This window comes from Phalacrocorax carbo, chromosome 6 (genome assembly GCF_963921805.1).
Source record: "Phalacrocorax carbo chromosome 6, bPhaCar2.1, whole genome shotgun sequence".
Taxonomy (NCBI): Eukaryota; Metazoa; Chordata; class Aves; order Suliformes; family Phalacrocoracidae; genus Phalacrocorax; species Phalacrocorax carbo.
In genome coordinates, this window is record NC_087518.1 from 31,127,633 (window position 1) to 31,144,756 (window position 17,124).

Genomic DNA, 17,124 nt, shown 5'->3' on the forward strand with positions numbered 1-17,124 from the left:
TATTTTAAATGTCTAGTAAGATTTGTATTGATCAAAAGATTGTGATTAAATATTCAAAAGCAGTTGAAGATACTTGCGTGTCCTTGAGGAGACTTTTAGACAATAATTTTTGTCCTTGTTTATTACCAGTGAATTCAACAGCTCAGATTAAAGATATCTGTCCAAAAGTGGCAGTTCAGTTTTTCTTTTAATAACTTGTTTGGGGGTCAGCTTTGTTAGTATTCTGTGGATTTATACATCAGTAATGGACTAAAGTTCTTTTCAGAAAATTAGTTTTAGATTAAAGCTTGGGAAATATTCTTTATTTAAGGATCAGAGGCTCTGAATTTTGTTATCTTAAAAGCACATAATTAGGCTGCATGGGAATAGACCACAGAGGCTCTTGGGTTTTAGTTTTTAATTTAGTTTTCCTGCTTAGTGCTACTTTAGGCATGACTAAGACCTGTTCTAAAAGCTTTCTACCTCTAAATAGCAGAATATTTTTAGCATTGGGTGACAGCTGATTGGTTATTACAAATTGCCCCACTTGAGTTGCACAGCTGATTTACTGGTTTTGGTCCATTTGGAACAGTAGGAATTTGTTCCCCTTGAAATGACAAGAAGTACTTAGCCTGTCTTTGTGTAATTGGCAGTTACTTACAACTGATGATTTCTGTCTGTATTAAATACTAGCTGCTTCTTTAGTAATTATGTCTGGAAAGAGGCAGGTGAACTGGAGATAGAGTCCATGATGCAACTTTATTGGGCATGGGACTCTTTTGGTCTGAAAAGCTAGTACTTGTGAAAAGCTGTATTCCTGCCCTGCCCGGAAATATGTCTCACCATTTTCTTGCCATTTCCTTAGACTTGCACCCCTCCTATGTGGGGGACAGTTGGTGAACCAGCTGAGATGGATTGGGTGTGACTAAGAAAGTGATGTTTTCTTTAAGACTAATCTATAAGAAAGTCTGATCGTTGTTCTGAATGGAGGATCTAAACACACAAATCTGTTATTTTAACAGGTCTGTAGTTTTTAGATGGATGGTTGTTGGATAAACAGTGAAAGTATGTGCATTACATGTAATGGGATGGGACATTGGATTATATTTGATTTAATTTTGTTGATTCTTAGTATGTTGCCTTGTTCAGCAAAGTTTCTTATCTTTTGCACAAAGTAAGACGATGTGTTTGAAAAATAATAGTGAAAGTAAAACTGCAAGTACCCTTAAAAAATGTCGTCTTCTGCATACAGGTATTTTCAAATGGAGATGATCAGCTGGAGAAGGCAATGGAAGAGATACTGAGGGATTCTGAAAAAGACCAGGACAATTTCACTGCTCTCCGAGAAGGTTCAAGTGATGCAAGCTGCCGGGCAGCTGGAGATGGGTCAGCAGATGAAACAAGTCAGCTATCTTTGCACCTTGTTTTAGACCCTTCTACTACAGGTACTGCTAAAGTGCTTCCCCCCCAATCATATATAGCAGTTTTTTCCTTTATGCAATTTCAAGTTAACCTTATAATGAATATAAAGCTTTCTGGAGCTTCATTCCAAAGCTATAGTAGAGAATATCCTGGAGCCTCCTCTCCTTTTCCGATTAGTTGAGGATTATGGACAGAATAGAATGAATGTTTAATAGAATTGTTTGGGTTGGAAGGGATCTTTAAAGGTCATCTAGTCCAACCCCTGCAATGAGCAGGGACATCTTCAACTAGATCAGGTTGCTCAGAGCCCCGTCCAACCTGACCTTGAATGTTCCTGGGGATGGGGCCTCCACAACCTCTCTGGGCAACCTGGTCCAAGGTTTCACCACCCTAAATGTAAAAAAATGTTTCCTTATATCCAGCCTAAATCTATCCTCCTTTAATTTAAAACCATTACCCCTTCCTCTGTCACAATAGGCTTTGCTAAAGAGATTCACAGAATCGCAGAATCCCAGGTTGGAAGGGACCTCAGGGATCATCTAGTCCAACCTTTCTGGGAAGAGCGCAGGCTGGACAAGATAGCCCAGCACCCTGTCCAGACGACTCTTGAAGGTGTCCAACATGGCCGAGTCAACCACTTCCCTGGGGAGATTATTCCAAAGGTTGACTGTCCTCACTGTGAAAAATCTTCCTCTCGTGTCCAGTCGGAATCTCCCCAAGAGCAACTTGTGTCCATTCCCCCTTGTCCTCTCCATGGGACTCCGTGTAAAAAGGGAGTCTCTGTCTTCTTTGTAGCTGCCCCTTAAGTACTGGGACATGGGGATGAGATCCCCTCTGAGCCTCCTTTTCTCAAGGCCGAACAAACCCAGTTCTCCCAGCCTATCCTCACATGGCAGGCTTCCCAGTCCTTTGAGCATCTTGGTGGCCCTTCTCTGGACCCCTTCCAGCCTGTCCACATCCTTTTTGTATAGCGGGGACCAGAACTGTACACAGTACTCCAGGTGTGGCCTGACAAGCGCTGAGTAGAGCGGGATAATGACTTCTTTATCTCTGCTGGTGATGCCCTTTTTGATGTAACCCAGCATCCTGTTGGCCTTTTTGGCCGTAGCAGCACACTGTTCGCTCATGTTGAGCTTCCTGTCCACCAGGACCCCCAGGTCCCTTTCCACAGAGCTGCTCTCCAGCCAGGTGGATCCCAGTCTGTGCTGCACTCCCGGATTATGTTTTCCCAGGTGCAAGACCTTACACTTCTCCTTGTTGAACTTCATAAGGTTCTTGCTGGCCCACTCTTCCAGCCTATCCAGATCTCCCTGCAAAGCAGCTCTCCCTTCTGGAGTATCTAGTTCCTTGCTCAACTTGGTGTCATCAGCAAACTTCATCAGGCTACACTTGATGCCGTTATCCAGATCACTTATGAAGATGTTGAATAACATTGTGCCCAATATCCATCCCTAGGGGGACCCCACTAGTGACAGGTTGCCACTTGGAAAAGGAGCTATTTACCACCACCCTTTGGGTGCGGCCTGTCAGCGAGTTCCCCACCCACTGCACAGACCACTTGTCTGGGCCATAACACATCAATTTCTCCAGGAGGAGACTGTGGGGGACCCTATCAAAGGCCTTGGAGAAGTCCAGGTAGACAATGTCCACCGCCCGCCCCGTGTCAACCAGGCAAGTCACTTTGTTGTAGAAGGCCACCAGGTTTGTCAAGCTCGATCTGCCTTTAGTGGAGCCAAGTTGGCTTTTCCCAATCATGTGCTTCAATTGACTTGTGATGGCCCTCAGGTAGATTTGTTCCATAACTTTCCCAGGGATTGAAGTAAGGCTGATTGTCCCCATCCTTCCTATAGTCGCCCTTTAAGTACTGAAAGGCCACAATAAGGTCTCCCCACAGCCTTCTCTTCTCCTGGTTGAGCAACCTCAATTCCCTCAGCCTGTCCTCATAGAAGAGGTACTCCAGCCCTTGGATCATTTTTGTGACCCTCCTCTGGACCCACTCCAACAGGTCAATGTCCTTGTGCTGAGGGCTCCAGAGCTGGATGCAGCACTCCAGGTGGGTTCTCACCAGAGCAAGAGTAGATGGGCAGAATCACCTCCCTCAGCGTGCTGGCCACGCTTCTTTTGATGCAGCCCAGGACATTGCTGGCCTTCTGGGCTGCAAGTGCACATTGTTGGCTCATGTCCAGCTTTTCATCCACCAGTACTGCCAAGTCTTCCTCTGCAAGGCTGCTGTCTATCCCTTCATCCCCCAGCCTGTATTGATTGCCAGTTGGGATTCCCCCGACCCAAATGCAGGACCTTGCACTTGGCCTTGTTGAACCTCATGAGGTTCTCACAGGCCCACCTCTCCAGATTGTCTTGGTCTGTCTGGATGGCATCCCATCCTTCTGGTGTGACAACTGTACTGCTCAGCTTGGTGTCATCTGCGAACTTGCTGAGGGTGCATTTGATCCCACTGTCATTGATGAAGATATAAACCAGTACTGGTCCTAATACAGACCCCTGAGGGACACCACTTGTTATCGGTCTCTGTCTGGACATCAAGCCATTGACCACTACCCTCTGGATGTGACCATCCAACCGATTCCTCATCCACTGAACAGTCCATCCATCAAATCCATCTCTCTCCAATTTAGAGAGAAGGATGTTGTGGGGGACCATGTCAAAGGCCTTACAGAAGTCCAGATAGATGACATTCATAGCTCTTTTGCTGTCCACTGCTGCAGTCACTCTTCACAGATGGCCAGTAGGTTGGTCAGGCAGGACTTGCCCTTGGTGAAGCTGTGCTGGCTGTCTTGAATCACCTCCCTGTCCTCCATGTGCTTTAGTATAGCTTCTAGGAGGATCTATTCCATGATACAGGAATAGATCATCATCAGATTGATAGCCTGTGCTGCTCTGTTTTGGTCAAGATAATTTTAATTTTGTCTGCAGCCCTAGATGAGTTAGGACTAAATATTGTGTAACTTGCAGAATGGAGTATAGTTGAGGTAGAGATCCTATTTATGGAGTCTGAGAAGTTTCAGGGCAGTGTTCACTGACAGTTCTACCTAAAAAAAAGACCCTGAGCAAGCTGATAAACTTTTCAGCTCTGGTTGTATGACCAGGTATCAGTGCGGGCAGCTTTAGGTTTGATATTTGCTACGAATGATTGTGGTACTCTTCTGGTATTTAAAGTTTTGGTGAAAAAGGGAGGACTGAAAGCTTTTCCTGTAAACTGTATGGTATATATTTTACGCAAAATATATTGTAGCTTTGTTTTTAATATATATTAGGAATACAAGGCTGTGGCCATGTCTGTGGGCCTTGAGTTAGATTTGTTTTTCCCTGAGTAGCCTGATCCAGTTTTGAAACTAGCCTTAATCTAACTTGATCTGTCTTTGAGCAGGAGTTAAAGCTGGATGACCTCTAGAGGTCTTTTCCAACCTAGGCTACTCTGCTTTCATACTTAATGAATTTTTCTACCACCTCTCCTCTCGTTTTTCAAGTGTCAAAATGCCTTAAAAAACCCACCAGAAAACAACAATAAGAGCAAAACTCCCAAAAGCTCCCTCAAGGTCACCCCTGTCCATAGTAGTGTGATTTTAGAAAGAGAACACTTTTCTGCTGAGTAGAGGAACAAACATACATCCCTTTTCTTTTCTCCAGCTCCCTGATGGTTTCATGCACTTAATATAGCTATCCCAGGAATGTGACCCACCTTTGGTAATTTGACACAAGCTGTAAAGACACGGGAGAGAAGAGAATTAGAGGCATCTTTATGCAAAACGATGAGTAGGAATTAGAAGGGGGTATAAGCAAACTAAACTAAAGAATGTCAGGGGAATGGAGCTTAAGAAAAATTGTGTTCTAGCGCTGCTAAAAAGAATCAAAAGGCAATTCATGCCTATGCAATACTTGGAAACATGCATTAGAAGAGAATAGACTTAATTTTTAATATTAAGCTGCTGAATGGGTTTCTTATTATTGGAGCTGGACGTTTGATCTCCATGTCTATGCTCAGAGAAAGTGGGATATTTTGATTAATATGGGAGTCATACAGAAAACAATGTGTAAAAATAAAAACTAACGGTTAAAGAAATGGTTTCTTCATTTTCAGAAATCTCTGCACTGAGGCCATCTTCTCCCAGTGAACCCCTGGAAGAGGACAGCGTATTGTTTAACAAACTGACTTACTTAGGTTGCACAAAGGTGTCTGCCCCTCGAAATGAGCCAGAAGCTCTACATGCCATGGCAAACATGAAATCCTCAAGTCAAGCCCCCTTACCTGTAACGCTTTATGTTCCGAACATTCCAGAAGGCTCTGTAAGGTAAATGATTCTTTTGTTACTTGCACAGACACATGAAGGGTGGATTCTGACTTTGTTACTCTCACAGGGAATCAGAATTGCTGTATTTGTGCCTAAAGTTCTTGCTGAAGAAAGTTGTTTTTGAGAAATTCCTCTGAAGCAACAAAGTGCATGCTCAAATTTAACATGCAGTAAGTAGTTGGTGGTAGTGGTTGCCAACCAGTGTCAACAAAAGCATATCTCACTACCTGCATCTCTGTTCAAATATGATAATAAGAGACGCCTCTTTGTCCAGATAGTTCATTCCTGTAAGCTGCCTGCAAATCTGTGGTACTTGCATGCGTAGGTATAAGTCTCTTGAACGTAAAGCAGAGGGGAATGTTACAGTAGTTTTGTCTACACGTGCATGCCATTGCTTGCGGATAATGATACAGAACATGGTAGTAATACTGCTTGTCAGTAATCAGGTACTGTGAAATACTTTGCCTTGTAAAGGGAAGTGGTTCACCTGTGGAAGAGCTATATCAATGATCACATTCACTTTTTTGTGGTTATTTGCTCAAAGCCCTTACACCATGAAGGATTATTTGAGCCATTTCAAACCAATGAGTCTTGAAGGTGAAGTGTGAGGCTGAAAGTCACCTTTGAGCATGGGATTACTTGGAGTGTCAGTGTCTCTCTACTGATTATCAGCAAGTGCCTGTTTGTTAGCTGTCGGGCCAAATATTCTTAAGCATCTTGTCCAGTCATTTGTGATATACTGCAAAGGGAGAGCTGGTAATGCCCTGGCCTCCCTAGTCTGTAATCACCTCCAAGGTAAATATATTGAGACAGTAGTAGTCCAGCTGGTTTTGGGTTAGCTGAAGTTTCGGTTCTAGACTCTTCGTATTTCTTGAGGTCTTGACATGCTAGTTTCTGTTTCCAGACATTGCTGTGCTAAAGCCAAGTGTCACCTGTGTCGGCCTCATGATGCATATGCTGATAGTCACTAGAGACTAGAAAACAATTTACTTGTCCCATGTGAGAAGGGTCTTTTAATCAGTAACAAAAGAGTCAAGGGTTCTTAATCAGGGTGCACTAAAGGTGCACCTGCAGCAGTCTTCTATCCACAAGTAGGGCGCATCAGAATATTCAAGACTTTTATTTTTAAACTCTGCTACCAAGATATCTGAAGGATATGGTTAGACTTCCTTTCCTGTGCTCTGCCTATGTATTGACTCTCATCTTGCACAGAAGGACCTTCAAGTATATATATTACTTTCTTCCAATTTGCTCTTTGAAACCAATTTAAGATTTTGTTTGACCCTATGGCAATATTTCATTTGAGTTAGGAAATTACACTGCATGCTTTTATGATGGCAACTGTCACACAGACACGAGGTGTTAAGTGTCCTGTACCTATTTTTGTAGCCATTGTGGCCATTTAAGAAGGTTGTTTTGCAAGTGAAACTGCATGTTCCTTTGAACTTTAATTGCAGATGGCATCAGTAAGTGAAGGACTACCTAAGAACCTGCCCAGAACTGTAAAGGCAAATCCATGTGTGAAATAATAAACTCCATCAAAGCTCAAGTTATCTTTGAGGAGTGTTTCTGTTCCTGGTATCTGAACACTTGTCATATGGGGTTCCATTCAGTGTGTCCCACCAATAGTACAGCATGCTGAATCCTCTCTGGGCTCTTCTTGCCTTTAGATTAGCGCTTTATTGTTACAGACTTGGGACTTTATTCCAGGTAACGAATGTTTATTCACCCTTGATGGGAATGTGACTATGGACAAAGGAGAGAAAAGACGGGGGAGAACTGTGTAGCTCTAACTAGTCTTCTCTAAAACTCACTGTCTAGTAGTCTGTTCTGAGACCACTGCCCCTGCTGTCTTCTTTAAGGCTTCTGAAATATTCGTTGGGTTCTGAGTTTGAGGAATTAAAAGTTTTCTTTTAGCCCTTAGATCTGTGGTTAATATTCACCTGCAGCAAGCATTTGCTAAGCTATATAGTCCTGTAGATTCTGAATAAATAATGTTTTCTTGAAGAGAGATTTAAATTCTTTTATAGTGTTGAATTTTCTTTGATCTCGGTATGCAAATTGCATTTTCACTGTTGCTGTGGTTTCTATGTTTCTACTAGTGTTTTTCATGAGTGATTGCAAAGCAATGGTGGTCCTCGTTATTGCACGATACAGAAGTACTATATTTGTCTATATTTTAGAGTATAAAAAAAATTCATGTTACAACCAGAAACATCTACATCTTAAATTTGGAAAGCCTGACATTTCTGTTCCTGCTGCCTATCTGGTGTACTTCAATTTAGTAGTAATTACAGTTTGGATATTTATCTAACTGTAAAAGAGTCTTTTATGTAGCCCTGTTGGTTTTACTGACCTTTTACTTTGATCTTCCTTGTTCTTTCCCGTGACAGAATTATAGATCAGTCATGCAATGGGGAGATAGCTGCTTTTCCAATCTATAAGGTGTTGTTTTGTGTCCGGGGACAAAATGGGACTTCAGTGAGTGACTGTTTTGCATTTACTGAAAGCAGCTGTGGGACCGAGGAGTTCCAGATTCATGTTTTCTCCTGTGAGATTAAAGAGGCAGTAAGTATTAAATGTTGTACAGTGACTTGTAAAAATGATACAAGCAGTATTTTAAGAAGTTTTTCTAGATGTGGAAGTAGTATATAGTGCCTTGGGAAATATGTTAACACGTATTTAATGAATCTCACAGAATGTGCAGCTAGTCATATGTCAATATTAATTTAATTTTTTCATTTGCTTTTGGTATTTCAGTAAAATTCCAAAGTACACTGTAATGGGAAGATTTAGAAAGCCTACGTTTAAGACAAATATTTTGTTTTCATTTGGGTAGTTTTCAGACCAAAGTTGCAGTGGAGACCTTGTGAGTTACAAAGAATCATTTTACAGTACTCTGCCCTACATATTTTAGGAAGAACTATGATAGTTTGGGAGAAGAGATTTTTCTAGGGTGGAAAAAGGTTGAAAAAGAAGAAATCACCTTGTTTTTTGACATCTGCAACAGCAAGCTGTAAGTTGTGTTGTTAAATGTACAACCTGAGAAATACGTTATTCAGGTCCTCTAATGAGTTGCAGTCTTAATCTTGTAACATATATTACCTTACTGAGCATTACATGAGCAACGAATGTGATGTGAATGGAAATAGGAGGTGTTGTTACTGAATTTGCTTGGTTATTGAACACCCAGTCTGAATGGTTTGTGTTATGTGAGGTACACTTTGTGTTCAGTATAAGAAGCAAGTGACGGTAATTTTGTGACCTTCAAAAACACATTGCAATAGCCCATAAAAATACTCTTATTTTTGATAAAACTATTAATTCTTTTGCTTTTCTGCAGGTCAGCCGAATTTTATATAGTTTCTCAACAGCATTCAAACGTTCTTCCAAACAAGCATCTGATCAAGTTAAGGACTTTGTTCTTCCTACTCCAGATGGTGATGTGTACACTTTCAGTGTTTCCTTAGAAGTCAAAGAAGATGATGGAAAAGGAAATTTTAGGTAATCTGAATGGAAAGGGAAAAGTGGAAATCGCTTTGAAAAAAGCATATAGCTACTTGCAGAATGCACAGTTACTGTGTTGCAGTAAAATTGATTTGGCCTCTTTTCATAAGGAGGCTGGTTATAAAAAGGAAGCTGTTGCTTTACTTTTACCATTTTCTTTATCTTTTCTGTAGAAAGATTAAAAATCAGGCTACCTTTTTCAAGTTAGTTTCTTTTAAATACATTATTTCTGGTAGGGATGCTCAAGGTAAGCCTGTGTAAATGGAAAACATAGTAGGAAGTCTGTTACAAACTTTTGTCAGACAAATTTTCTTGAGTAAATAGAGTCTAGTGGTGTCTCTTTTAAATAAGCTAACGAATTCTAAATTTATTGAAGATTTAAAAAATGTAAACTTCTCTAAGCATTACAGGGGACAGGGGAGAAAAGTGTTCTTTGCCTAACAATTACAAGATTTTTTTTGAATGGAAGAATTGATAATAAGAGTTATTTCTGTGAAAATGTCCTATTTATTTTTTGCATCATAACCAACATGTAGCCTATTTTCTATCATTTTAAAACCTAAAATACCCCATACATTTTCAGATACTTTTGTCTAATAAATCCCCCAGACAGCACACTGACTGTGAGCCTATAGTCTGTTTTTCTTCAGTGCTGGTTTATTAACTTGTGAGTAAAGGAAGAGATGGTCTCTCAAATGTGCTGAGAGTTTAACGTTAACAGTATAAGTGGTCTGCAACTTTCTTTTCTGTATTTAACAGTTAATATTCTGTACCTGTGCTAAAGAAACCTGCTTCTTTATTCTTTTAGCCCTGTGCCAAAGGATAGAGAGAAATTATATTTCAAGCTTAAACAGGGAATTGAGAAGAAAGTGGTGATTACAGTTCAGCAACTCTCGAACAAAGAACTGGCCATTGAAAGGTAAGATTCTTATAAAAATAATGCAGGTTAAGTTCTTGAGAAAACAGTATATTATGTACTTTTCTCTGGCTTTGCAAGTTATGTGACAGAAGTACAACAATAACACAAAGTATTATTGCACAGTATAATTAATTTATAGGTGCACAGTTCAGTTTTAAAATTCTTTTGAAGTAATTACCTGGTATTTTTTTTTAGGTGAAAACAAGAAACATAGCTTGTGATACTCAAACAGTCTTGGTTTTTTGCCTTTTAATTGTCTCTTTGAATGTGGTGATAGGATACTTCTGATATTCAAATGCTTTTGCTTTAAGTAGTGCAGAACCGTGCATCTACTGCAATCCTGCATTACTAGCATCTTGCTGTTCAGTAAAAGTAACCGAGGTAGGTTGTCTGAGCCGTGTCAAACCTTGGAGAGCATTAATCTGTTAGATCAATGTACTGGAACACTAAAGTTTGGACTCAACCTGCTGGTTAGAAGAAGCAGTCTTTTGGTGGAGTCTTCAGGATGGGTAGGATTCCTTTGTAGTTTTGTTATGATTCTTGTTTATTTTGAAGTGATGGTGAGGAGCTCAGGAATGGTTGATGACTCCTGTATTTCCTGTAAGTTCCATGGGAGGGAACCCTTTTGGACAGAATAATCTGACCTTTTGTCCAAGACATCTGCACAGGAAGTGGACTGTGCATGTGAAGAACAGTTAGTTAATGTGTTCATTAACACATTATCTCTTGTTACTACAGTAGAAGTAGGTATTGTCTTAATTTACACCAGGAAATTCCTTAATAGCTCAAATCTTAAAAATAGCAGATGCCACCAGATGGCAATCTTATCAAAAGAATAACAATAGGAGAATTCAATTTTAGTGAACAGGGAATTTGCCATAACAGGAGAATCAAGAAAAAAGCCCCACAGCCCTCCCAGAACCTACGACTGATTTCTTCACTTCCTTTCAAGCTCTTGTCTAAAATTTTAGTTTCATTTTTTAAATTAGTATACAGCAGAATTTATCTTCATTCTTTTGTGTTGTAAAATTGTGCTTTTGCTACTCATCGGCTTTTAAAAAAATCCTCTTTGCAATGTATTTTTAATTTCAATAATTTTGGCTTCAGAATTCAGTTAATGAATGATGCACTCTTTTAAGCATTTCTGAATAGCATTTGTTGTCCGTCCCCCGCCCCCCCCCCCCCCCCCCCCAAAAAAAAACCACAAAAAAACCCAAACAAAAAAACCCAAAACAAAACCCAAAAAAGTAAAGCTGCCTTCCTTGGAAATTAGCTTTTATTTTGATGATGATTAGGCTATTCAATTAGGATGTTATATTTATCACCACAAGTTTTGCTGATAAAAACTTATTTAATTGACATGAGGTACACATGTCTATGACTTCTTTTATGCACTTACACTGCATAACATTAAAATTCAAAACCGGTGAAAAAGCTCAATTCAGGTTATGTCAGACAGTGAGCTTCTAAGTAATTCAATGTGTCTTCAAAAAGTATTTCTAAGTGGAAATTGCAATGCGAAAAATCGTTGCTAAAGACGTTTGGTCTCTGGTCTAAAGAGTTCAAGAATCTTTCTTCATGGTCTCAGAATAGTAAACCTGGTATCACTCAGAAACCTTCCACCTCCTGGTGTTCAGACAGGGCCTGTGGCTGGGTAAGGTTGATAATGTAGGTTACTCTCAGTTGAGTTTCTTTGGCCCTTACTACCTCTGTGGCCTGTTTGACCTGGGTTTTGCCTATTTTTATCTAGGTCAAAGCAGGTAAAGAAATGATGGTCATTCCTGTCTCCCAGGGTTGAGTCATGTGTGGCGCTACACAGGTTCAGTACCACAATGTGGGCTATCAAGTCTCAGTTGTTTACAGGATTCAAGAAAATTCTGGTTAATAATCAGGAGGCTTTGAGAAAGTTGTTCTGAAGAGTGAAATAGCCTTTCGTTCTGAGAAATAAGAGGATTGTCTCTGTTCTCAGTACAGTGGTGTTTAAATATAGTATGCTACCAGTCATACAGCAGAGTTAATACCAAGTTATGTAGATAAGGCTTAGGTTGAAGTCTAGACTGGAGTCCTTGAAACTGATGTACAGAATATTGGCTGATTGCTCAGTAGTACTGAAGACTCTTAAAGTTCATGTTTCTATGTTAACTAAATATCATATGCCTTACCCGTGGGTAGCACTTGTATTTATATAAATGGAAGTATATATTGGTGAAGAAAGACTCTAGTTCTTTTTTTGCAAGTCTAAAAACTAGTTGAATTCAAACAGAGCAGTGCATCTGCACGTAGCTACATGCTAGCCAGCTGTAACTGCAGAAAACCCAACACAGCAGAAGTGGGGAGACTGAGGCCCACAGTCTGTGCAGGTCATTTTGAATCCTGGGTGTGTGGTTCAGTGTCCTCAAGTCGGAGTCAGAACATGTTGACGGCTGTTTGTGTAAAATCTAGCTCCTCTGCAAGTGGGAGTCCTGAATTCACTTGAAGTTGTTTTGCTCTTTGAACTTAGTGGGAAGAGAAACCTTGACTCTTCTAGTACCAGGTTGCTGCCAGTCATCATAAGTATCTGCTTCTGTGAGAGGCAGGAGTTACTTGTTCCTGACTCCCACTCTTTTGGAAGCATATGTCCCAAAAATTTTGGCTAGCGCACATCAGAACTTGTGTACATCTGAGAGAAGCTAAGCAAGAACTAGGACCTCTGAGCTGTTGTCTTTGAAAAGCACAGATATTTTGCCTGCCTCTGAATCTTAGCCTTAGTTTTATTTAGCATGTGTACCAGAAGCTAGTGACCCCTTTACTATTATAAATTCTAGCCCTCTCAGAGCTATTTCTACCTCAGGAACAAAAAGTAGTAAGTTGACTGTAACGTTCTGCCTTGTCTAATTAGTCTCAGAGGGAAGCCTGCTTGTGTGGTTAAATATAAGTCCTAGTATCCTAGCTACCTTGGTTGCTTTATATGGTGCTGCATTATGCCATACAGATAAATCAAAATTGTCTGCTGTATTATTTACCACTTTATTTTTAAGATTCTAGTAGTGAAAGAGTATGGAGAAGGAAAAATATAATTGTGGATGCAAGTTACTGTTTAAGTGTAATGAGGTGGAATATTAAAATCATATACCAAAACATAATAGGGGCAAACTTACTGGATGGTGTTGTAATTGCATATCTTAAGACTGTCACAGTTAATAGCATTGTTGAAATGATAGGTGCTATTATACCTCTGTTCATCATATAGTGTGCTTGCCTAAAAGCTATTCTGTCTTCATTGCTAACCTATGAATGTTCAAATAATCTCAATTTACATTTGCTGGAAAATCTAAATTTTCATTTGGATAAGTGGATTGCCGGGATGACAACTGCTTTTGGTCAGATTTGGAGAAGATGGGAATGGGGGGTTCTTCCTGGTGCGTTGAAATACCTGGTGGGAGGGCACGGAGGGTATCAAGCCAGACTCTTCTTGGAGGTGCAGAGTAGTAGGATTAGAGTCAATGGACACAAGTTACTTCCTTGGAAATTACTCTGTTGAATGAGGCCAGGTATTGTCAATACAAAGGGAGCTGAGCATTGGAACAGGTTGCCAGAAGAGATATTTGTTCCCTGTTCTGGGAGACGCTCAGCACTTGACTTGACAAGGCCCTGGGCAACCTGATTCAAGTTGGTCCTCTTTTGAGTAGCGCCTTCAATATTCAGAAAGTTTGAAAGTCTGAATGTTCTCAGAATGTTTCGGAAATTTTTTTTTTTACTCTTAAAAATATCAAGACCATTTTCTTGTTAAACGACTCAACTGGAATTCTGGAGTTCAAGGCCCTGTATAATACAGAAGTTCAGTTTTAAAAAATAAAGAATGAAAGTCTAAAAATTGAGCAAATTAGGTTTTTTGAGGGCCCATAATGCTTCGTGATACTTTACACCAGTGACATTACAGGTGATAGAAAGTGTGAATTTGTAACTTTCTGTATGATTGTATGAAAACACTTTTTAAAATGGACTGGGGGGAGAGAGTGAATTTCTTCTTGCCAACCTATCGCTAACATATGGTAGTTGTTGGTATCTTTAAGCTTAATATTCTAAGTTGTCTTTGAGACTAATTGATTGTTCACAGGTCAGACAGTAATTTGTTGTCTTCATTCTTGAAAATAATTTCATTGTCATTTCTATAATATTGTGATGTTTCCTGAGCGTTGCCATAACATTAACAAAAAATTACTAAGAAAGGTTTTCTTTAAATTAGAAGCAGTAGGAGGCTGTGCCATTATGTTCAAGAAAATACTTTTGTATTTTGAAAAGCTAATAGCTACCTTTTTTCTTTTTCTTTAAAAATAAACTTCACAGATGCTTTGGGATGCTACTAAGCCCTGGACGAAATGTGAAGAACAGCGACATGCATTTACTAGACATGGTAATACTTAGCTCTAATGACCTGTTTAGTAAGATAGAGGTAATCCAAAAAAACCAAACAAAACCCAACAAAACAAGTCTCCCATCTGTTGGTTTTGTTTGGTTTTTGTTGCTTAAATCCTGGGGTTTATATCTTCAAACTAGAAACAAACTTGTTACATTCAATGGGCAAAACATTTCAGTTAATGTCAAAACCTGTGGCATCTGGTTTTTTGTGTGTTTGTTTTTGTGTGTGGTTTTTTTTTGTTCAGTTGGTGAAGCACTGATTGGGTCAGCTGACAGCTGGTTGTTACAAGTAAGCAAGCACATTGCCTAAAAATTTAGAGCAAATACTTGTGTTTTATATTTGGGAGTCAGGGAAGTGGTCTTATTTTTCTAGGGTGCTGAAAACTTTGCCTTGATTTGCTTCATTTGAATTTAAATTCTTGCTCGGAGTTTGAAGTATTCATTTGTCTTTTACAGTCTTCATTTTTTACGAGTTGCTTCCTAGAGAACTGCAGCATAATATGATGCTTTCTGTGATAATATCAATTCACTTTCCTGCTGTAGATAAGGATATAACCATTTTCAACTCAAGAAGTACCTGAGTTACACCCATCAGACATTTTGTGGCTGTACAGTTATCCCAGTTTTGCCTAGTCCTTTTCTTTACTCATGTTGATGATTCTAGCTATCAGTATTTAGTTCTTTTGTCAGAGTCCTTTATTTGCCTGTTTGTGTGTACTAGCTCATTTTTCTGGATTTATTTGCTGATATTACTACCGATTTTTTTTCCATTTTAATTATTTGATTAGAAAATTGAATAAATTACAGTGAGTTATGGAGCATAATAATTGACTTCTATAAATCTATGTAACACCTTTTTATTGTATGGTCTGTGTGCTTGAATTCCTGTCTTCATTCCACCTATTATACCATTTACATTTCAAGCACATTTAACTGCTGGAGGTAATGACTTATTAGTTCAATTCTTGGCTATACCATATACATACAAGTTTGTGTTTTCCTTTCAACCACCTTTCTCCCTACTTAAATCTGGAGAACTCGGTCACTCTTATTGCTCTGCCACAAATTGGTTTGCAGTCTCCTTTCATCTATAGAGAGGCGACCATACAGGCCTATTGGATCCATAGGAACTGTCCCAGAAAACTTGCCTCATACTAGTAATAGTTCATATGTACTTGGATTGTTCATAGCAGGTCTCTAAGAATAATTTGTAGAAGTAACAGATGTCTAACACAAGATTATTTTAGCCAGATATAGAGTCATTGCTGTTGTTATTAACTTTATCATACGTGGCTGTTTTGACTTTGTTTGCATACTGTCCTGAAATTTGGCTCTTCAAATCTCAAGTTCCTATGAACTGGAATTCCAGTCCATTGGCATTTACAAACTTAAATCCATGCCTGAGCAGCTCAGGGAAAAACTGTCAGAGGTATCATTACGGAGTGGGAAAAAAATCAGCCTGACCTTTGGGTTGGAGTTGTTAAGGTCTTACTCTGATTCTGATAAAGTGGTTGGGGGGTGGTGGTGTTGTTGTTTTTCCCATTTCTGTGTATACTGTGGCGCCAGTTCAATTTTATGAAGTCTCTTGTAACTCATTCTCTCCAAACAACCATGTCAACTGCTCAGAAAGTAGAGCGGCAGACATCTCACCATGCTTTCATGCTTATAATAAGTATTAGAAGAATATGTTGATAAACTATCTTGTCTTCAGTTTCTTATACAGTGTTTCTCCTCTTCTAATATTTCTTCTCTCTCTTCCATTTCCCTAGAACCTTTCTCAGTCTATTATTTAATAATCTTTATTTAGATTGTGTTCTCTAGACCAAACATGACCTTACTCTGAAGTTCCTAGAACTATTTCCCCTCCCCATGCTTAATCTCTTTGATCTCAAACCATGACCGTAATAGAATCCTGTATGTTTTTATTTTTAGGAATCCATGGGAAAGAGTTCTGATGGGAAGGCATATGTAATTACTGGAATGTGGAATCCTAATGCACCCATGTTTCTAGTACTTAATGAAGAAACTCCTAAAGGTAATTTAATCTGCTTTGTAAATTTGTTTTACCTGACATGGGTTTGGTGTATGTATTTTCTCCTGGGAATCATGGTGCACATGTCTGAGTACATATACCAGTATGTTCCAAAAGTGTGTATAAACATATGCAACATAAGAAATTGAATATTTTTTTCATAGGGCTGTCTGCTGCTCATTTGGAGAGTTAAATTTAGTGTTTGGGGCTTATATGCCTGTTCCCTGGTTATCACGACGTTTTGGTCCTAAGTGTGTGGAAGTTGTTTCCACCTTCTGTACTCAGCAAAGCAGTATAAATTTTAGGCACTGCTGTTCTCTTTCTTTTAGTTTTGAGGTGAGTTAATTACAAATAGCATCACATCCCCTTTCTCTTGGGGCAGCTGGAAGTGATGCACTGAAGTGCTTGATTATATAGCACAGTTTCTTATTGCTAGAACTGATGTTATCTGATGTGATGTAAAAGTTTTGAATGCAAATCTGGAGTTTGTTTCCCATCCTGCAGCAGAGCTCACATCAGTTGCTTGAAGGCATATCCAAGCATATATGGTCAGTGTC

General features: G+C 39.4%; 1 protein-coding gene across 3 annotated transcripts in view; it reads left to right on the plus strand.

Moving 5' to 3' along the window:
- Window positions 1-17,124, plus strand: part of RABGAP1L (RAB GTPase activating protein 1 like) — a 262,600-nt gene that overhangs the window by 22,558 nt on the left and 222,918 nt on the right. For all 3 annotated transcript variants that reach the window (XM_064454431.1, XM_064454429.1, XM_064454430.1), the window contains exons 3-9: window positions 1,232-1,424; window positions 5,501-5,711; window positions 8,105-8,279; window positions 9,055-9,215; window positions 10,027-10,137; window positions 14,464-14,530; window positions 16,468-16,570. In XM_064454431.1, coding sequence (XP_064310501.1) covers window positions 1,232-1,424; window positions 5,501-5,711; window positions 8,105-8,279; window positions 9,055-9,215; window positions 10,027-10,137; window positions 14,464-14,530; window positions 16,468-16,570 — 1,021 coding nt within the window. The remainder of the gene's footprint in view (window positions 1-1,231; window positions 1,425-5,500; window positions 5,712-8,104; window positions 8,280-9,054; window positions 9,216-10,026; window positions 10,138-14,463; window positions 14,531-16,467; window positions 16,571-17,124) is intronic.